Source organism: Danio rerio, chromosome 5 (genome assembly GCF_052040795.2).
Source record: "Danio rerio strain M-AB ecotype USA chromosome 5, GRCz13ab, whole genome shotgun sequence".
Taxonomy (NCBI): Eukaryota; Metazoa; Chordata; class Actinopteri; order Cypriniformes; family Danionidae; genus Danio; species Danio rerio.
Genome location: NC_141025.1, coordinates 18,707,501 through 18,731,184, shown reverse-complemented (window position 1 = coordinate 18,731,184; position 23,684 = coordinate 18,707,501). Strand labels below are relative to the sequence as shown.

General features: G+C 34.0%; 2 protein-coding genes across 7 annotated transcripts in view; both read left to right on the top strand.

Annotated features, from left to right (window-relative positions):
• The window catches only part of zdhhc8b (zDHHC palmitoyltransferase 8b), a 135,196-nt gene extending 118,383 nt beyond the window's left edge, over positions 1 to 16,813 (top strand). For 2 of the 6 annotated variants that reach the window (XM_087251382.1, XM_087251383.1), the window contains exons 7-11: positions 2,465 to 2,597; positions 5,706 to 5,817; positions 8,710 to 8,819; positions 11,036 to 12,048; positions 14,604 to 16,813. In XM_087251382.1, the coding sequence (XP_087107508.1) occupies positions 2,465 to 2,597; positions 5,706 to 5,817; positions 8,710 to 8,819; positions 11,036 to 12,048; positions 14,604 to 14,739 (1,504 nt within the window). In that variant the 3' untranslated portion in view covers positions 14,740 to 16,813. 6 annotated transcript variants of the gene reach the window in all.
• Positions 16,814 to 20,386: 3,573 nt separating this feature from the next.
• si:dkey-112e17.1 overlaps positions 20,387 to 23,684 on the top strand; it is a 68,680-nt gene continuing 65,382 nt past the window's right edge. The window contains exon 1 of the mRNA XM_087253358.1: positions 20,387 to 20,525. Coding sequence (XP_087109484.1) covers positions 20,445 to 20,525 — 81 coding nt within the window. The 5' untranslated portion in view covers positions 20,387 to 20,444. The remainder of the gene's footprint in view (positions 20,526 to 23,684) is intronic.

Here is a 23,684-nt window from a genome sequence, read left to right as displayed (position 1 = left end):
AAAACTCCATTATGAATAGTAATGAGAAACCGACGTGTTATCATTCCGCTAGCAGATTAACGCTACATCACCGATTTTGATGCGGCCCGAAAAAGGATTTTAAACCCGGAAGATGAAATTAACAAACAAAAGCTCAAAATGATGCATGTTTTCCCACAATTAAAGCTGACAGGTGCTAACATTGTCTTAACTGATGCTCAACACACACAAATCTGTTAAATTCTCAAAAAAAAGAAAACTTTTGAACCTTTATGTTTAGCCTAGCGTACAATCAATATTCTTGAGGTGATGTTTATTTTAAATATTTTTGCAGCGCTTGCGACAACTAGAGGAAGGGCAGTGTGGCAGTATACTGTAAAATAAAACTATTTTGATGCTTTAAAGTGCACTTGAAGCCATTGTTAGTTACTGTAATAAATATGACAGACAAACAGAGGTGAAAAGGAGCTTGTTTATTATAGTAGACAGTCTAGAGGGGGTTCAGAAGAATGGAGGTCCATAGGAAGGTGGATTGTGTCCTGTTTTCATGCCTTTATTATGACACTCGGAGCAGGAAAAGCGAACGGCACTGAAGATTTGAATCGGGTTCTGAAACAATAGGCAGGGAGAAAGTGATTGGCCTTTAAACACAGATCAGAGCTGAGGGTAATGGCTTGTTAAAGACTTGTGAAGGCATCTTGAAAAACAATAGAAGAGGTCAAAGCAGAGCTAAAGGAGATGGCTATATTGTACTACTTTTTCCAGTGAACTTTTAAAATTATTCCTTCAATTAAATAAATAAAAAACAAATGATAGAGAGAGAAAAATACAAATATTTGAGTTAGCTAGTTCTCTTTCTCTTGTTCTAGCTAAAATTAAACAAATAAGACTTTCTCCTGAAGAAAAAATATTTTCAGACATGCTGATTTGATGTAAAACATCATTTGGGATGTGTGTGTATATATATGTATATATATGTATATATATATATATATATATATATATATATATATATATATATATATATATATATATATATATATATATATATATATATATGTATATGTATATATATGTATATATATATATATATATATATATATATATGTATATATATATATATATATATATATATATATATATATATATATATATATATATATATATATATATATATATATATGTGTGTGTGTGTGTGTGTGTGTGTGTGTGTGTATATATATATATATATATATATATATATATATATATATATACATATACATATATATATATATACACACACACATATATATGTATATATATATATATATATATATATATATATATGTATATATATATATATAAATATATATATATACATATATATATATATACATATATATATATATATATATATATATATATATATATATATATATATATATATATATATATATATATATATATATATATATAGACGGAATCTGCAGATGTTTTTTGCTATTTCTGCGGAGAACTTTTGTAAAAATCTGCGGACATCTGCTGAATTATTTTGGGAGCATTTAAACTAAAATAAATAAATAAATAATATCTTTTTAACTTTTATTTAATGTTTGTGCAAATACAATTAGATTCACTTTATTTGGTAAATAAAGCAAGTCTCTCATAATATCTCTACTAAAAGACAGAAAATATTACTGTACAAACTGCATTGTACATCAATCAGATGAACATTTTCAACTGAATAAATATAGATTAACACACATTTACTCGAGTAAATAAACAGAATTAATGATGGGCTAAAAATCTGCGGAAATCTGCTGAAGATCTGTGGAAAGTCTGCAGAATTCTGCGCGTGCAGATTCCTTGTGGGCCTACATCATACAGTTACCAAACCAACCCTCTAACCAGTGTTGGGTGAAATTAGTTACTGTAATTAAATTACGTTTCCACTGAAAAAGTTAAGTAAGGGATTACTTTTAATTTTTAGGTCATTTAATTACTGTTGCTTTTACTTGCTTAGATACTGCATACCAATTCAACAGGTCAGTATAAATCAATTCAGAGAAGCAGAGTAATTGTATTTTTGTTATCAAGACAAATGCATAAGCTTAAAAAACAAATTGAGATATTAGTTCATGTGAATATATGGTATAAATTGTGTGTGTATAATATTTTTATTTTATTTTATTCATCAGTATGGATACAAGTAGTTAATAATATACAATAAAAAAATTAATTGAGAAAATATTTGTATAAATGTAGTATAAATGGTGTGTACAATAATTTTATTTTTTATTTTACTTTATTTGATTTTTTTTTATTAATTGGTGTGGATACTAGTAGTTTGTATTTTTGTTGTGAATGAAGCTTGTTATCTGACCCATGAGCACATTTGCTTTTCTTAAAAAAATATATGTATACAATCTGTGATGTTTCAGAAGGGAGTTGTTTATTTTTTTCCCAGACGCTTGACATCAGCTGTTTTGTCTTTGCTCTACAGGTATATCGCTGATCCCAGGAAGAAGATTCCTGTCACTGTGACGCCGCCGTTCCTCAGGCCAGACCTCTCTAACAGACACATCAGTGTAAAAGTCAGCGATAATGGTATCCATAGTAACATCCTACGAAGCAAAGTAAGTCCACGAAAGCTTTTAATTCTGTCTGCCCACATCCTGGAATTTCAATGGTGTTTAATCACCACTGTTATTGCAAGTACTAATGCTACAGCATCGATTCATGATGCCATTTATATAGATTTCAGTGATAACTGGAACAATTACAATTAGGGATGTCAGCCGAATACATTTTTCACAATGTAGACATGCATTAAATATATTCCAGTGTTTCATTTGACTTAGAAATGACTCCTAAATTCAATATTATGTTAAATGATTTAAAAGGTTGCTTTAGAAATAAGCATTTTGATTCAGCATAGAAATATAAGGTTCTATCTGACATTTTTTGTCAAAATTGAGTTATTCACATATTCTTATAAAAAAAAAACATCACATAATGTAAACAAGATGTCATTTAATAAGTTGTTTACATTTTAAAACTTTTTATTTAAAAAAACTAAAAAGGTTTTATCTAAAAAGTCGAACTCTAGTTTGGCTCTAAAAGGTTCTTTCTGTGTCATTTTGCCAGACCGCTCCATTGACAGCAGGAAAGACCAGAAAGAAATAAAAATAAAATCATTGATTAAATAATGCTGCGCTACACAAAATTGAGACGAAACCTGAAAACGTGAAAAGACGTGCGTCAATGTAATAATTTAGAAGCATTTTTTGACATGAAGATGAAATGTTACATTTTACATTGTTGAAAAAGAAAAAGTTGTTAAAAAAGTAATATATTAAATGTAAAATATATTTTTGTTTGTGTATATATGGTCAGTGAAACATTTTTCAGTGTTTATTAAACACATTTGCACATTTGCTGTTTTCTTTAAATATTAAGCATTGAAGGGCAAAAACTTAATTTAATTAATGGGGCATAAAAATCGATAAATATAATTTAAATATTCATATAAAGCATAAAATGCAATAAACATAAATCAATAATTAATATAAAGCATAAAATTCAATAAATATGACCATATTAATTCCATAAAATTAACAGCTGCACTGGATAAATTATTTATCAAAGCCTTGTGTGCTAAATTTGAACAAGAACAAATATGCATCCTAAAACATTAATTAAATGTTATTAAAAGCAAAAATGTAACTTTCTCAAGCATCACCATATTTTTACAACATCTATTTATACTTTTGTGATTGTATTTGTTGAAAAGTAAAGCTTCAAATAATGATCTGCCAGATAGAGCCTTATAATTTCAAGCGGAAAATGACTTTTTAGGATTAGAAGGTTTTATCTGCATTTGCACTGTTTTTGTTTTAAAATAAAAAAATATGCAATTACAAGTGCTAAAAATAACAGCTGGATGTGCCAACTTTCTTCAGTTAAACAAAGACAAAACTGAAGTCCTCGCATTTGACAACAGAGATGAGGTTCTTAAGGTGAATGCAAACCTTGGCTCTAGGGGTCAAACTAAAAAATCAAGGTCAAGAAACCTTGTGTGATTCTGGAGTCCGATATTGTTTCAGTTGTCACGTCAAAGCAGTAACTAAGGCCCGGTTTACACTAATATGTTTTAGTTTTAAAACACATAACTTATACTATGGTTATGCCTTCTATCTACCCTGCAAATTTCAAGCCCCGAAAACAGAGTGTTTTGGAAATGCTGAAGAGGCCATTTTTGTTATAAACTCTGCTGCTGCTCTGTGTCAGTGTGAATGGGGGAAAACGGAGACATCTGAAAACGGAGGCGTGGCTGCAGGGGCTTATTAACTACCTGATTGGGGCTTATTTTCAATATCAAGTAAAGTTCAGTCTTGCATCCTTTCCTTGTAAGTTCAGACTTTGCAAGTTTGATATGGAAAACAGACTCCCGAGGACACGTCGGGTAAATTTTCAAAGGGAACAGTGTACTTTATAACATCATTCACATCACACTGGCTACATTGTTTCACTATCTAAACAATAAAATGAAAACCTGATTGAAGGAACTGCCTATTTTCATTTTGATATTAACTTAACAGACACTACAAATGTTAAGACATCATGTAGCTACATATTTATATGACTGTCATCATCACTGTATGCATATTTATAACAAAACGGAGCCTATAACATTGCTGCCTCCTTTCATTTTCATTGAAAAATATAAAACATACCCTCTCTTTTGCTGAAACCCAGTTTTAATAAACAATAATGGCATAATTTACATATATAATACATTAACTTATCTTTGCGCTCAGTTAAAACACGTTACCTGAAAGCAAGTAGTAGATTTAACAGATCAAAGAGTCGTTAGATATAGCCAAGACTATAGTGAGATGAGATCCAGCGGTAGGTCCTTGATGAACTGTCTGATGTGCGCTGCTCTCACCTGGGCAATTGTGCTTAATGCACCTGCTGACTGCCTAGAGCTCAGATCTCAGCATACGCTGTGATGCATGCCAGAGTGCGTGTAAGCACACGTCTTGCATTGTCTTGCCTAGTGAACACGCTGATGACATCACACTCCCTCGATTTCTAATTTGGTTTTATATAAAATAGGCAAGCATCAATGATGCTTTAACATGTTATGCATTTAATCAAGCTGCACAGAGCAGCGTTACAACAGAAACCTAAAATGTATTTAGTATGATAATACAGCACTGCTTTTTCACCACCTGATCACAACTATATGAACTGGAAGTGGTGAACTGTGTCATAATAAAAGCTTTGCTGCTTTCATAGCGGGTCACACTCGTCTCTTATCAGCAATTGCTTCATCATTTTTGTTTCTCTTCGACTGCGCTCAGCCTTCATACTAACATGATGAAAAGTTTTAAATACTCCAGCTCATCCATAAACATGATTTTCTGCTGGAGTCCCATAGGATGTAATGAAGACCACAACTCCCATGATTCCCCACTTAGTCATGTAGTCATCAATATAAGCCTTTGATTGTTGTAAATATGCACCCTCTAGTGGTATAAATTACAGTGGGCCTTTAATTCCTTAAAATTTGCCTTTAATCCTTTAAAATCACATAGTGTGCACATTCAATCGACAGCCCTAATCGAAATACACAGTTTCTCTATTTTTTTTATAGGAACAGTTATAAAAAGTGTTGTGTCTGTAATTAATTCATGCATCCCAGAATCAGTCTTTTTTTTTTTAATCTTGTGCTTTAGTCCAAGACCAGTCTGAATGGCATGGATGATAAAAGCATTGATGCACAGCCACCTCTGCCACCCAAAGCCGATCGCTACAACCAGATCAAGAGTCAGCTGACCTCCAGTGAAGGTAAGTAGCACTATAAATCAACCGGTCACACTATGATAGCTCACCAAAAAATGTACTCACCTGTAAGTTGTTCTCATGCTTTATGCGTTTCTTTATTCTATTGAACAGAATAGGAGATATTTTGAAGAAATTTGAAAACCTGTAACCATTCAGGGCTCGCAAAATCTGGTAGCATGACATCCCGGGGCTATTGTTTTTTCAGTCGGGCTACCAAAATCTCCACCTGCCCGGTAGGCTATCACAGTGGAAGAAAATATATACTTCAACACCTTTACATTCTCTTAAAAAGTGGATAAATATGTATGTGCTGTGCTGCTGATACGGCAGCTATAAATCCACTTGATAATAACCAATATAAAAAGCCACACTATAAACAACTACCTCTGAAATAACATAACGTGGTGTTTCTATCAGTTTAATCACAAAAAAAAGATAAGTAAACATTGTTTCAGATTATTTAAAAAAAATTATAAAAACCTAAGATAAATAATAAATCTTTGATTTAAAAAAAATAACCAAATAGCCTATAATAAATGCCATTATATCTTTTTTTTATGTTTAATAAATTAGTTGTTTTGTTTTTAATTATATATGCATTTTCAGGCATGTATTTTCTATGTGGGCTACTTAAATTTGTGTTCGGGCTACCAAAAGCAGAGTGCCTGTTCAAAGGGCTACCAGGAGTTTCGATATTTTGCGAGCCAAGCCATTGACTGGAGTTCAGATGGAAAAACCTCCAAGTGTCAACTTAAGTTTCCTCTTAAAACGTGCATTTTTATTAGCCTCATATGTTTATTTTCAGCTATTTCATGTTAAAGGCAATAAAAATCACCTATTATTTGCCTTAAAAGTTGTAATCCTAAACCTACACAGGAGCCTGAGAAAAATGCTCATTTTAGAAGAAATTCCCAGATGGCATCTGAACTATTCAAATACTGTGGAAGTGAATGGTTATAGGTTTGAACTAAAGAAGATTAACGATGACAATTTAAATTTTAGGACGAACTATCCCTTTAATAATAATAAAAGGCTGCTTTACTACACATTAAATCTTAAGGCAGTCAGGACTGATACATGACAAAGGGTGTCTTCATGCCTTCCAGATTTGGTTTTATTAACCTGGTCAGAATAAACTGGGGCCTGTTTCATTTCCGGAGGTTCAACCAACTTTAAGTTTAAACTTGAACTCTGAGTTGATTTACAGAGAGATTAAGGGTGCTTTCACATAAGCACTTTTGGTCCACACCCGGGTTCGTTTGACGTCATAGTACGGTACGTTTAGCTAGTGTGAACATGTCTTCTGAACTCGGGTGCTCAACCATGAACCGTACCCGAGTCCGCCTGAAAGAGGTGGTCTGGGGTATGGTTCATGTGAACTTCTGATGTGAATGCAATCGTACCAAATCACGGAAGTGAAGTGAACCGCCAACTGTACAACAAACTATCGTTTTCATAACGTTTGTTTGTGTTTGTGGGTTTCAAGTTTCGTACCTTGGTGACATGCGCGGGACTGAGCCAGAGCAAACACAGTATACACAGTGATGTCTGCTTGTCTCCTCCAAAAACAGCTCCTGCAGACACTGTGATGTTCTGAATGTTTATAACATTTTTGCGGTAGATGGACGCGAGTCGCTTTCTGTATGTCCAAAAGCTTCAGTAAAAGCAGAATGACCACGATGTGTGGACGTCTTTCCATTTCTGCGCTTGCTTTCGTGACCGTCACCTAGCAACGGCCGTAAACAAAACAGCAGCTCGATGACGCAATCGTACCAGGGTTCAGAAGAAAAAAAGACAGTGTGAACACAGACCAACCGAGGAGGTGGCAGGGGGAGACAATCGAACTTGGGTACGGTCCAGGCAAATGAACCAAGTGTGAAAGCACCCTAAATCTCAGTGATCTGAGTCAGGTCAATCAAATCTGAGTCGACTAATTCAGAGTTAAGCGTGCACACTGCAGCTATTAACTTTCATTTGACTTCCATATTAGGAAAAACAAATAAATAGTTCATATAGAAAAACCTCCAAGTAAGTTTTCTCCTAAACTGTGCATTTTTATTAGCATCCTATTTTTATTGTCAGTTTTTTAAAAGCAATGAAAATAACCTATTATTTGCAATAAAAATAATGTTAATAAACCTACACAAAGGAGTCTGAGGAAAAATGCTCCGTTTAGAAGACATTTTGCATTTGAACTGTTCAGTGAATGGTTACAGGTTTCCAGCTTTCTTCTAAATATCTTTCTTTGTGTTTTAAAGAAGAAAGAAACTCAAACATGTTTGAACTAAAGGAAGATTAATGATGGCAATTTTAATTTTAAGATAAACTATCCCTTTATTCAAAAATGTGCTGATTTACTACACATTAAATCTTAAGGGCATCAGGACAGATCCATGACTAAGGGTGTGTTCATGCATACCAGGTTTGGTTTTATTAACCTGGTCAGAGTAAACTGTTCAGTTTTCATTTTTGGGTGTACTATCCGTTTAATAAAAGACTTAATTCTTCTGTTTATATGTAGGTTTAGTCCCCAAAAAAGACAAAGTAAGAACCAAACAAACCACAGTTAATAAATAAATAAATGAAATAGAATTACACGTGTGAACACACCCTTGTCTGTGTATTTAGTATATCTATATGTATTCAAACATATATTTTGGCTCGTGAGCTTTTGTTAATATTATGTTTATTGTCATTTAAAAAGCTCATTACAATAATAAAATGGATTAATCAGCCAACTTCCCAATGCACGAATAATTCTGCTTGATTTTTCGCTGTGTGTTTGTAGCGAGATGTCTTTTTCTTAACTGTGCTTCTGCTGCCCTCTGGTGTTGCATCATATTGCTGCATTGTTGAGTCATTCATTTTTTTTCCCATTTGTTCCACATTATCTAGAGAGCTCGCTGTCCAGCAAACCCACCAATCCTTCAACTCCAGCCATGTTCAAATACAGACCTTCCTTCGGGACAATGCCTAAAGTGCACTATCATGCAACTGGAGAGAAGGTGGGAGCAATGGACTTACCCTGTTGTCTGAGAAAAAAAAACACAGTTTCATATACGAGTTCTATAGGAGAATAATATAATTATATTATATTATATTATGTTATATTATATTATATTATATTATATTATATTATATTATATTATATTATATTATACTATATTATATTATATTATATTATACTATATTATATTATATTATATTATATTATATTATAATAACACTACACTGCTGTAACAACACTACAAATATTACATTTAACTATTCTAAATATTTTATTTTAGTTGTTACAATGTTAAAATGTTTAAATAAACATTTTTAAAATATGTTTTAAGTCTTTTGTTTCATATAATTTTAAAAATTAAATAATATTAAAATTATGTTAAAATATAAAATTAAATAATTGTTGCATTTATTTATTTATTTTCACATATTTTAGAAAGTTATTACAACAAAGGCTCAATTTACAGCATGTGATCAAAAGGATTTCCATTTTTGTATTCAAAATAATTTTCAAGTAATATATATATATATATATATATATAAATGTGTCTAATTTACGATGAAATAACAGCAGCTGTGGTTGCCAGAACTTTTACTGTTAAAAATATGGTAGAAACTGTAAATTTATATATATTTTATTCTAACATATTTCATTAATTTATAGCATTATACACCAGTATTTTGAAGCATACAAATCTACACATCATACATTTATTTAGGCCTATTTAAAAAAAAAAAAAAAAAAAAAAAAAAAAAATATATATATATATATATATATATATATATATATATATATATATATATATATATATATATATATATATATATATAGTAATGTCAACAAAAAGCATTTTTACAGTTTTTAAGTATTGAAATTAGTCATTTTTTATGGTGAAGGCTGCATTATGTTATTGTATTCAAATGTTATACATATTATGTGTTTACAGTTAAAGTCAGAATTATTACCCCCCTGTTTTTCCCCAATTTCTGTTATACTGAGATTTTTTTTTTACTTATTTCTAAACATAATAGTTTTAATAACTCATTTCTAATAACTGATTTATTTTATCTTTGCCATGATGACAGTAAATAATATTTGACTAGATATTTTTCAAGACACTTTTATACAGCTTAAAGTGACATTTAATGGCTTAATTAGGTTAACTAGGCAGGGTAGGGTAATTAGGCAAGTTATTGTATAACGATGGTTTGTTCTGTAGACTATTGAAAAAAAAATAGCTTAAAGGGGCTAATAATTTTGACCTTAAAATGGTGTTTAAAAAATTAAAAACTGCTTTTATTCTAGCCAAGATAAAACAAATAAGACTTTCTCCAGAAGAACAAATGTTATCAGTCAAACTGTGAAAATGTCCTTGTTCTGGTAAACTATTTTGGAAATATAAAAATAAATAAATAAATTCAAAGGGGAGCTAATAATTCATCTAAAATAAAATAAAACTGTGTTTTGATATAATATATATATATATATATATATATATATATATATATATATATATATATATATATATATATATATTTTTTTTTTTTTTTTTTTTTTTTAACAATACAGACAAGTATATCATGTTTAATCAAACTTTCATTTTGGATGCGATTAATGGCGATCAATTTTTGCTCAGCACTAAATATAATATAATATAATATAATATAATATAATATAATATAATATAATATAATATAATATAATATACATTCATTTTATTTTCGGCTTAGTCACTTTACTATTCTGGTGTCGCCACAGCAGAATAAACTGCTAACTTATCCAGCATACAGTATGTTTTACGCAGCGGATTCCCTTCCAGCTGCAACCCATCACTGCGAAGCATCCATCTGCACTCATTCATACACATACACGATGTACAATTTAGCTTACCCAATTCACCTATAGCACATGTCTTTGGACTTGAGGGGGAAACCTGAGCACCTGGAGGAAACCCACGCAAATATGGGGAGAACATGCAAACTCCTCACAGAAATACCAACTGACCCAGTCGGGGCTCGAACCAGCGACCTTATTGCTGTGAGGCGATCGTGCTAACCACTGCGCCACCGTGCAGCCATAATATAATATAATATAATATAATATAATATAATATAATATAATATAATATAATATAATATAATATAATATAATATAATATAGTTTCATTTTTAAATTGTTTGATTTTTTTTTCTCAAACATTTCCTCTTTCCCTAGATTGTAATGTGCGAGAACGGTAACCCCTCTGCAGTTCTGGAAGAGAGATCTCACGACTACCGTTCGGAGCCCAATCTAGATCTCCCCGACTATCGGAGTGCTCCTATCCACCGAACCTACCAGTCGTCCCCTTTCCAGCTGGACTCCTTTAGCACCACGTCCCGCTCCTTTAGCCTCAAACAGGGAGTAAACCGAGCTGACTGCACACCACTAGGTGGCACCAAACATGAAACCATCACATCTACCCCTCACAGAGGCGTCTTCTCTCCTGGGACGTTATCCGGCCGCAACAGCAGCCTCTCCTACGATAGCTTGCTAACCCCCAGCGTAGCGCCATCTATAGGCGAATGCGCTGCTCATCCGGGCGTCCCATCAATGGGGTTTCACTCACCATATTTACCCACTAAAATGTGCCATGTTCGTGGACCCGAACTTCAACGCCATGCTGGTCCACCATCCTACAGTCCCGTTCACATCGGCGCAATGTATGGACGCCAGTCCCCTCTTTCCAGAGAACGAGAACGCGACCCGTCACCGGTCCGCTACGACAACCTCTCCAAAACCATCATGGCCTCCATCCAAGAGAGGAAGGAGTTTGAGGAGAGGGAGAAACTAATGCATCGCCACGTTCAAGGCTATGCTAATGATTCAGGAGTCTTTGACACCGCGTATGGACTCCCACATGGGTATCCCGACGGTCCTAGAGGCCCCGCGTCTCGAGAGCCCACTCCCCCTGTGTGTGCTTCTAGGGATAACTTGATGGGATATCCTCCTCGGACCCCTGTTTTGCGCTCCTCTGCGTCATCGCTCGTCCGGGCGCCAAGGACTTCAACTACGTCCCTTCACACAGATGGAGGGGGCATGAACAGAACAGCTGAACTGCAGTATCGCTCGCCGGTGCACCAGTCGCATCAGTCGCCAACATCCGTGCCGCGCTCACCGTCGTACGCGCACCAGAAAGTCGCCTTCATTAGCGCACTGGAGAGGGCAGATTCGCCACATCTGGGTACAAGGTATGACATGTAGCTTCTGCTTTTAGTAATGAAGTTGAGGAAGAGGTGGTGTATACTGGGTGAACGGGAGAAGATGTTTGTGGAAGGGACTTCTGAAAAGAGATTTAATTTGTTGCTGTTTTCTTTTTGTACTTTAAAGTGTGATTTCAGTCAATCATTACATTTCTGTTATTAATTACTTGTATTTGTGTTGTTCCAATCCACTGAGACCATTGTTCAGCTTCAGAACACATATATTTTAGATGATATCTGAGAGCTCTCTCATCCTCCATAGACAACAAACGGATTCAACGGATTCAACTGTAATCAAAAGAATGTTGGTTGTGCACCAAAAAAGTTATAAAAACAACTGTGTTCACCAATGTTTCTTTTCCTTCATGTAAAATCAATAGAGTCTGCAGTAGGGTTGTCACGATACAGGAATTCGATACCAATTGGTACTGACATTTTAAAAACATCCATTTCCCACAAATATTTAAGCATTGTGGAGCACAACCTTAAACAGCGCTGATTTGCCAGTGTGTTCATGTGCTCAACTGAAATAACTGAATGTGATTGGCTGTGAAGATCATCAGTTCACCGAACTCACCACTGTTTGTGTAATCAAAGATACAGGGACACTGGAGCGTTTCAAAGTCACATGGATCAGCTGTGTTGTCTATAAGCTGACATACGAGTGATCTACTGATGATTGAAAGTGTCCCTGTATCTGTGATTACAGGCAGTAAACAGCAGCAAGTTTGGTGAACCATTGACCTTCACGGCCAATCACAGTCTTGTCTGTTGAGCATGTGAACATAATGGCAAATCAGTGCTGTTTAAGAACACGCTCAACAGCGCTTAAATATTCGTGGGAAATTAACATTTTTTAAACTTTAGTACCGATTGGTATCGAATTCCAGTATCGTGACAACTCTAGTCTGCAGCCCAACATGCATGCTTAGCATTGGCTGTAAAGATGCACCCTAATCTGACGCAGAAAACAGACAAACACAGTCATTTTTACAGGTTTTTTTTTTTTTTGTAACCTTGTATGATTACAGTTGAACCCCTGAAGCCACATGGAATTTTTTTTGGCTCTTTTTCTGGACATCTTTAAACACCTTGGGCCCTCTGTTTGTATGTAGGATGAGAGAGCTCTCGGATTTCATCTACAATATCTTCATTTGCATTTTGAAGACGGTATCGAGGGATTGAAATGAGATGAGGATGAGTAATTAATAAGAAATGTTAATTTTTGGTTGAAATAACCCTTTAATAAATAAATTTTTGTCATTGTTATTTAGAATAAATACACTATAGGTTGTTTCAACTTAAATTTGGGTAAAATATGTGCAAACCAAGCCATTTGGTTAAAGTTGTTTTGTGTTAACTTATCGGTTGGGCTTGTCTATATTTCAACCAAATTAGAGGGCAAGTTTTTGGTTTGCCTTATTGCAGAGAAAGAACAAAAATTTATATGATTGTGTATTTCTTAGCAAAATAAATGTCTTTTTGGCTTTTCCAGTCTTCATTTTTAATTTATGCATGCTTGTTTATTCATATTCATGAGCTTATGACACATTTAGCATGTCATCAAACTTCATGCATACTTTACATTTTGTTTTTCTATGATAACAGTGTTTCTCTGTAAGAAATTTGTGTATTATACAGTACAGAATTATGATTTGATACGCATGTTTTATGTGTTTTTGTTGTGTTTGTGTTGCTTCTTGTGCATTATTAATGATTTTTTTAATCACTACTATGCTACAAGTGTATTTCCCATGCTAATTTCTTTGATCTGATTTCGTTCTTATTTATTTTACCAAGTTGCTAAAATCAGACTGCATGATTTTATGTGTCTTCTTTAATGTGATGATTTATTACAGGACTTAACAGTAAGGATTTTCCCCAGGCAGTGTTTTTAGATCCCACTAAAGTAATGATTTAAAAATAAAATCATAAAATATAAAAAAGTAATAGTAATTATAAAAATAGTAATATTTCACATTGTCATTATGGGGTATTATGTGTAGAATTTTAAGGGAAAAAATCTATTTAATCAATTTTGGAATAAGGCTGTAAAATTAAAAAAAATGTGGAAAAAGCGCTATGAATATTTTCCGCATGCACTATTTTTTTTTTTTTTTTGTGATTTTTATTTTTATTTTTGCATAGGCCTATTTTATAATTGTATAAAATAAAGTTACATTTTAAGTTAGTATATTTAAATTTAAATAAATAAAATGTCACTGGAACATTATTTTACTCATATTTTAAAAAGTTGTAGTAAACACTTTGACATGGAGACCAAAATGTGACGGCTTGTCTTTAACCTATAATGATATATTCAACAAATATGCCAACAGGCCTTAAACTTTTTTTTTAACACTAACCTTACTTTTGAGTCCTGAATTGTTAATCCCTTCTGACACTCTTCAAGACTGTCCTCTTCCTTCCTGAACTGTCATTTTTAACATCTCAGTCCATTACACATTACAATCTGAAGGACACAAGAACAGAACCGGAAAACCATCCACCTCAAACATGTCTTCCTGTTTTTCTTCATCTAGAGAGGACATTGGTCAAGGCAAAGTCAACGGTCAACTAAAGGGTCAGTATGGGACTCCTTCTGGAACGCCTAGCAGACACACCAGTGTTAAGAAGGTGACCGGAGTGGGCGGAACCACATATGAGATCTCCGTGTGACTGACAGCTCGGGGAGCCAATGCCTGTGAGGAACAGCACTGCCATGGCAAAACCAACTCGTGCTCAAAAAAAAAAAAAGAACAAGTTTCTCTTTCTTTTCACAGTTTTATTAAATAATTCTCGAACTGAGCGATCGGGAAACACACAGTATCTGATGGGAGAATAAAAAAATGGCAAGCAGTTTTCAATGTGACGGTGTTAAAATATACAGGAGCATCGTTTGATTTAATCTTCAGAGGAAATAAATCGAACACAACGGGAAACAAATGGGAATTTCTTATTATTATAATGTATTTACCATTAAGGGCTGAGTATGTACAGTGTCGGTTCAGTTGTTTGTATATAAAAGGTCACTTATTGAACGCAAGCGCGCTCTGTATGCTGATCAATCACACACTTGAATGTGAGTGAATATATGTACTCCATTACTACTATATTTTTATCATTGTACTGATCTAATAATCAGGGTTTCATCTCAAATGCATTGCTCTGTTAAGCTATCAGGTTCCAAACAAACCACAACAGCACTTGTGTACTTAAGAAAAGAAAAAGAAATTAAGTTTTATTTTTCAAATATGGAGGTCATTTACAATATTTTCTAACTATATAAGCTGCCATAAAAATGAACGTACATGTGTATGTGTAATATTTAAAATGAAAAGGGGTATAAAGTTGGATACTGGCTCTTATAACCAACTTTCTTTTAAACATTTGTTTTTCTTCATACATTATAATGAATAAGATATGAATATGTAAACAGAAACACACCACTGTGTATTAGCAGGACCTGTTAAAGCCATATCCTACAATGTTTTACAATAATACTTATTTTATTTTATTTTTTTAAGTCATATTGGTGTTTTTTTATACCGTTACTACCATTTAATTGGTTAAAAAAGAAAAACATGAATATTCATGGTGGCATCACAAATGTTTTTCCTTTTTTTAATATCTTGTGTTTCTTTTTTTAATCCCAACTTTCAGTAATTTAGTATATTTCCCTTTTTATACATATTCAAATGTGTGAGTGTATTTTTGAGTGAATTTCTTTTATATAATTTATTTCTTCAATTAGGATCACCATTTTGGTAAGTTGGAAGTACTTTGTGATTTGTTTTTTCAATGAATGAATGAATGAACGAGAATTAAAACCTACGTATAAGAAGTTTTAGAAAAATTTGTTTAAGAAAGTTACACATATCTGAATGCTGGATCCATTTAAGAGAGATAAGGCCTGAAAATCTGTCATAATTATACTTGGCTTATGGTCTCTATGTACTGCCGTTCAAAGGTTTAGGACCAGTAAGAAATTTCTTTATTCTTTACTTAGATTATTATTATTATTTTTTTAAATAAATAAATTGTAAAATATGTAGGGTGACATGGTGGCTCAGTGGTTAGCACTGTTGCCTCACAGCAAGAAGGCCGCTGGTTCGAGTACAGACTGAGCCAGTTGGCGTTTCTGCATGGAGTTTGCATGTTCTCCCTGTGTTCGTGTGGGTTTCCTCTGGGTGCTCGTTTTCCCCCACAGTCCAAAGACATGCGCTATATAAATTGAATAAACTAAATTGGCCGTAGTGTACGTGTGTGAATGAGTGTGTATGGATGTTTCCCAGTACTGGGTTGCAGCTGGAAGGGCATCCGCTGTGTAAAACATGTTGGAATAGTTGGTGGTTCATTACGCTTTGGTGACCCCTGATTAATAAAGGGACTAAGCTGAAGGAAAATTAATAAATGAATGAAAAATGTAATCATTTTCTATTTTAAATTGTAAAAAAATGTGGGTCAAACTAAACGAGGCAGGACGGGGTTGTGTTCAAGTATCGAAATATAATACAGCTCAAAATTTTTTCTCCTCAGCATTTTTAAAATGTAGTCAATATCAAAATCAATTTCTTATTGTGTCCATTAACTCAATTCTGGAACACCCAACATGCCTTTGTGATAAATGTTGGTTAAGGAAGTTTACTCTGGAAAAGCTTCCACCTCACCAACATTTCTCACTTTCAAAATGATAGTCTTTTTATTCTATAAAGAGAGTGCAAAATACAAATAAAACCTAATACCAAACAGACATGTGTGTTGTATTCGTACAGTTATTACTCAAACAAATGTTTATGTATAGATCTAGAAAAGATATAAATAAAGGTTACGTTTTGAATGAGATTAAGATAAAAAAAAATTAAGTTTTTCACAAATATGATCAAGCTATTTTACATAATATATCTATACTTCTCATGTTTACCTTTTTTATTGAACAAGAAAAACATACAGTGCTCAGCATATATTATTACACCCACTCACAAATTTATCTTTTAAAATCATATTTTTTAATAGGAAGCTATACAATGCTCTATTTGTTTATACATTAGTCAGTACTGAAGACAAATATGCAGCTTATATAATAAACTTATTATAATGGTCCAATTACTAGAACCAAATTTATATGTTATAGAAAAATATTAAATACAAATTTATAAAAGAGGAAATATCAAGAGAAGCAAAAAAAATTAACATTTTTTTAGTTGAAATATTGTAGTTTGTAATTTATTTTTGCAATATTTTGCTTGAATTTAAATGCATTATCTTTCAATTTCTAAATATGTTTGGTGACTAAAATATTACTTTAATAAATATATCTGTTTATTAAATCTGTTTTGTTTAAATGAACCAAAATACATTGACTGCATTGACTGAGAAATGGATAAAAATATTCATTTTCAAAATGGTTGTACTCAATTACGCTGAGCACTGTACCTTGAAAATCGTCACTGGAAGTATAATGCTGACAAAACAAATAAAGAGAAGGGAATTTATAAAACTGAGAAATCTGTTGTAATTGTAAGTTGTTGTTTTTTTCTCAGAAACAAAATGGCGAATTCATATATAGGCTAGGTGTAGCCTACCTGTTGGTGGCAAAATATCACACTGTGGCCTGTTTCATGATTAAATAGCGTTTTTAATCATAATTTTTGTAGTTATGTGTTGATGTTATCGACATTTTGACAGAAAATGCACCGCTCCTGGAGTTTTCTGCTGCTCATCGGATGACTTTCCAAGGAATTCATATAGTGATTTCCTCACAGGTCTGCCTTAAGGGGTCTCTATATACAACAACCATCATACTGGTGCATGTGAAGAGAGTCTCTGTTGTTCTTTCTCCAGTCAAACATCTCCCTGAAGTTGTAAATAATTCATGTGGTCGTGGGGGAAAGGGCCTTTACAGTTTTCGGGTCTCCATTTCTGTGAATGTCTCACTGTGTTTGGTCAGCTCTCTCCTTCACTGCCGCTGTCTGGCACAGCGCCACCTTCTGTTCAGAAGAAACACGTGTACAGTTGAAGAAAATAAGGTGATGATTTCCGTGATGAAGTATTTCGTTCTAATGAAATAAAGACATTATAGTTTCATATCAAGGTACATCGATTATTTTTGTTCATTAAGAGGGGAAATGAATAAATATAAGTTGAACATTCCTTTTGGCTTTATCGATTATTTCTGTTGAAAATAGATGGATGTATGGATGGATGGATGTATGTATGTATGTATGTATGGATGGATGGATGGATGGATGGATGGATGGATGGATGGATGGATGGATGGATGGATAGATAGATAGATAGATAGATAGATTCAATTCAATTTAATTCTATTCTATTCATCTTTATTTCTATAGCACTATTACAATATAGATTGTGTCAAAGCAGTTCCACAAGTCTTAAAACCAAGCAAGTGATGAGGAACAAAACTTCACCAATTGATGAAAGTGAAGGAAAAAAGTAGAGAGAAAGCAGGCTCGATAGGCACGACCATTTCTCCTTTGGCCAAACTTCTTGTGCAGAGCTGCAGTCTAGGCGCCAGACGCTGGAGAACGCTGGACATCCATCGTGGAGAAGCTGCAGGTGTGAGTAGGTCATCAGCTGGTGTTCAGACAGGCCCACAGGATCAATGCAGACTCATTTGCTTCTGGGGTATTTCAGAAATCAGTTTCATGCTCTCAACTCCCCCATAACCACCACAGCAGCTGCTCAGGAATTGGCCTGGTCCAGGATTCTGGAGAGCTCGGGATAAGGAAAACTAGACTAACAATCAGGCTAAAGATAGATGCAAGGGCCACTGTGGGACATCATTCTGTTTTGTCAAAAAATAAAAGTTACCTAAATGAAAATAAAATCTTTCATTTTAGGATGTAGATTAAAGGTAATTCCTCTCCCTAAAGCATTGTGCAGCTGTATTAAGTGTTCCCATTCTCTGCCCCTCTCTCTCTCTCTCTCTCTCTTCTGTTTGCTAGGTGATCTAGAAAGGAAGTTTTTGAAATGTAAATATTTGTAGTCTCATATTTTGAGACAATTGGAAAAAGAGAAAGCTTATCATAAAATCAGGCTGCTTTGAGGATATCAAATATGTGACATGAAATGGAATAGCCTGTTTTATGATAACTGAAGATTTGGCTCCTTCTTTGAGTTACTTTTATGAAAGTTCTATTCTGAAACTCTGGACACTTACAGTTGAGAACACTGCATTATTTACTGGCTGCTGATATGATTGTTTCCTAATTTAATACATATATTTGATCCTTTTGCAATTTCTATTCTGTTACAGAGACTGTTTTTCAACATTCCATATTGATAAAATTGTTTGCTTTGATGGAAAGAATAATTGAAACCTGGGTTTAATTTTTAATAGGGTGATTTTCATTTATGGGTGTAAATATTTTGAAAAACACAGAGAGAGAGAGAGAGAGAGAGAGAGAGAGAGAGAGAGAGAGAGAGAGAGATAGAGAGAGATAGAGAGAGAGAGAGAGAGAGAGAGAGAGAGAGAGAGAGAGAAAGAGAGAGAGAGAGGTTTATCTTGGCAAATTTTGCAGTTGGAAAGCAAAACTAGCAATTTGGGAAAACTCACAGATTGATTTTTTTTCTTGGTTAAATCCGGGATTAGAATATGCCTACACATCTGATCAACTCATAGGGAATTTACTTGAATGTAAATGTAAATGCTCTGTAAAAAAAACAGCTTTATGTAGCCTATGACGGACTATGTAAAGAGGATATGCTTAAAATAGTTGGTGATTGGATATTTGTGTGATATTTTGTGAATTCCTTCATTTTCCTTCGGCTTAGTCCCTTTATTCATCAGGGGTCGCCAAAGCAGAATAAACAACCAACTTATCCACCATGTTTTACACAGTGGAAGCACTGCAACCCAGCACTGGGAAACATCCATACACACTCATACACTACAGCCTATTTAGTTTATTCAATTAATCTATAGCACAGGTCTTTTGACTGTGGGAAACCTTGCCAACACGGAAAGAACATGCAAACTCCTCACACAAAAATGCCAACTGGCCAAGCCGGGACTCAAACCAGCGACCTTCTTGCTGTGAGGCGACTGTGCTAACCACTGAACCACCGTGTTGCCTATTTGTGAATTTTATTTACTTTTTCCTTTTGAGATTGTAATGTAAATTAAAAGGGTTTAAAGTCAAAACGATCATTCTCCCACACACACAAATACGCACCCACACAACTCTCCGTCTCTCTGACTCATTGAGCTGCGCGGCAGTCGTGAACGCGCACCGCCAGACCTCCGCTGTTGTGCTGCGTGTGCGTGTCCACGCTTTATGAAGGCGCGCCCCCGCGCTACCTCAGGTGAATGGAGAGAGTGGAGCTCTGTGTGCGTCTCCGGCCGAGCTCGAGTGACTAAAATGGGGCTTCGCGGACTGAGCAGGACTGGGGTGTACATGACAGTATGCCTTCTCTGGGTGACTGGATGCTTTACGCAAAAAGTGAGTTCAAGTGTTTGGCAATAGCCCACTTTCCCTTTTGTTTGTCTGCAGTTTGCTTCGGCTTGTCAAAATGTTTACAACGGGGATTATATCTAGTATACAGTGTGTAGTACACTGTGAGGAGTCTGCAGTGGTGAACACTATTTATCACAAAATATTGCTTTTTCTGAAGGGGGTTTATTGCGGTGGTTTGGGGAAGGTGTTGTGATGAAATGTGGAGCAGCTTGTTGTGTGGTCCGGGTCGGTTCTGGCAGAGAGTTCGGCTGAGAGGGGTCAGTTCAGCACGGGCCAGCGGTTCCGCATCCGATGGTTCCGCGACGTTTATTTACAAATAGCAGACTTTATTTACAAATAATAATGTGCATAAAAATAGCTAATGAATAAATAAAAAATGTAACTAATTTGTAGAGAAATTGAGTAAATCTAATTTGTAGATCAACTGTGATTTGCTCCTTTTGTCCAGATCTATAAAGTAATTTAGAAATGCATCGAAATTAATTGGCTGCTCTATTTGATAAAAGTTTATTTTTTATTTTTATATAATTTCTTTATTGTTATCATTTAAAGAGATGCAATAAACTAATCTGTTTCGTTACTAATAATTTAATTGAAGTGATTGAAACAGTAAAAAAATCTAATCTCTGCACTGCACAACCCAACAGTACACTTTATCAAATGAACTGAGTGTAGTTTACTCAAAATTTACTGAAAGTTAGCTCTACTCATTTGAAAAGAGTTTGAACTCCGTGTTGAAGGTAATGAGTGAAATGCCTCATTACTTCAACCTAAATGGAGTAAGTTCACAGTACTCATATAGATTAGTTTTTTAACTTAAATGGTTTGTAGCAATCGGTTTCCTCAAACGGTTTGAGTTACCTTTGCCTATTAGGTTTTACAGTACTCAGTTGGTTTGAGTTCTCTTCATTTATTGGTTTTTACTGTGCTCAAATTGCTTCGTTTACTCAAATGGATTAAGTTCACAGTACTCATTTGGATTCGTTTTTAAACTTAAATGGTTTGTTGCAATCAGTTTACTCAAATGGTTTGAGTTATCTTAACTTTTTGTGTGGTGTCTGATTCTGAACTTGAATTTTTAAAGGTTTTCCATTTGCTCTTAACAAAGACTGAAGCTTCATATGCAGCTATTGCTGTTTTTTAATCTGTTTTTTTTTTTTAAATATTTTTATTTTGTCATCTTTGTATCATCTTTCTATATATTTTTTTAAGTAGATGCTGCATTTTATCAGTGAAAGTAATTTCTCTTTAAAGAGGATAGACATTGCTCATTAATTTTTCACAAACATCGCAGTATGAATTACAGTGTTTTAGTACATTTTCAAGCTGTGTGTTTATTATGAAGGGTAGTATATGCAGTTAAGTTTACCAAGAAGTTATTACTCATGAAAACTTTTAAACAAGCTTGTTTTGTATTTGTATTTTTTAAAATCACACTAAGGCAAGTTTTTACAAGCTTTTTTCATTTTGGAAACCTGTCTGCATCATTCATAATTGGCTACACAGTTACTTTATGCATTGAATCTTCTCATTGTCACAATATGCAGTTTTACTTGTGGAATAATTGAGATTTTTGTGTACAGAACTACAGGATCTTTGGTATTGCACTTTTCTTTTTAAATACATTTTCACCTCAGCTCCTTTGCATACTCTGTCAGCTCTTATCATGGAAGCTGTTCACTGCTTTCCAGAACCACCTGGCATAATCATTCTCCTCTGTGGCACAATGTGAACTTACTTTCTGGTAGACAACCTTTTAATCAACCATCATGGGCCAATAAAGGTATTCTAACACTAAAAGACATAAATGGAGAAAAATCAATTTTAGATTTTCAAGAGCTGGTTAACAAATTTAATATATCTCCCAACACTCTTTTTATATATTTTAAAATAAGGGCAGCACTAAAGGCTCATAAGACACCATGGGGTATGGAAATTCATACCCACCCGATTGTGAAATGGATATATAATGCTCCAAGAAAAGGAACTGTTTCCTATCTCTACTGCTGTCTTTCTAATATTAATGCACATAGTTTCTCAAAAGAAAGACTATGGCTATCTGATATGTCTCGACCCAATACAACTATCGATTGGGAAACTGTATGGCATAATACATTTCACGCTTCCACAAACCCTAATCACCAGTTTATTCATTTTAAAACTATCCACAGGGCATATTTAACCACACGTATACGACATATCATAAGTTTATCTCCAGATCCATATTGTAAGTTCTGTGAACCACAGCGTCCAGATACCTTTTTACATATGATGTGGGAATGTCCGGAGGTACAAAAACTTTGGGATTCGGTACTGGACATTTTATTTAAAGTTACAAAAATTTGTTTCCCCAAAGACCCTATACTGTTACTATTGAATAATAACTCTCAATTTCCCTTAAATGCAAAGGTCCGTAAATTTTGGTTAGCTGCTTCAACTGCTACAAAGAAAATGTTGGTACAAAGGTGGAAACCTCCTCATGATCTCTCAGTTAAGCACTGGTTACATTCATTATTGGAAATACTGTATCTGGAACTGTCATCAGCACGGATCAACCATGCCAAAGTGGACATTCTTACGGCATGGAAAATCTACATATGCAATGTCAAAGAAATCTTGGACACTTAACCCTCATCTGATGCTACGGATGACAACTTAATGGAAATTATCTAACAGCTTGGTCTAAACTATAGTTATTCTGTGTTTCCTGATGTGCGTATAATGGGGTGGGGGGGGGATGGGAAATATATATGGGGTTATATCTGTTAAAAGTATTTTGTTATCTGATTGTAAAAATTGTATATTCTCACTTTCGGAAATAAAAAACTGAATTACAAAAAAAAAAAAGCTGTTCACTGCTGATGTTGCGTTTCACATGCTAGGATATGAGTTTGGGAAATATGTGTTGAGGAGAAGCTTAGTGTTTTTGAGGTGATTATCAGATTCCTGTGGAAACCGTGCTCCACTCATGCAATTAAACACATTGCTCTGTGGTCATTTCCACATGCTGCCTTTCACCAATTATTCCATTTCCAGCTATGGATATGATTTATTGATACTTGTAGTGCAGAGAAATGTTTTATGCTTAGATGCATAGAAATAGAACCATAATGAGCTAATTTGAACCATAAAATAAAATAGTAT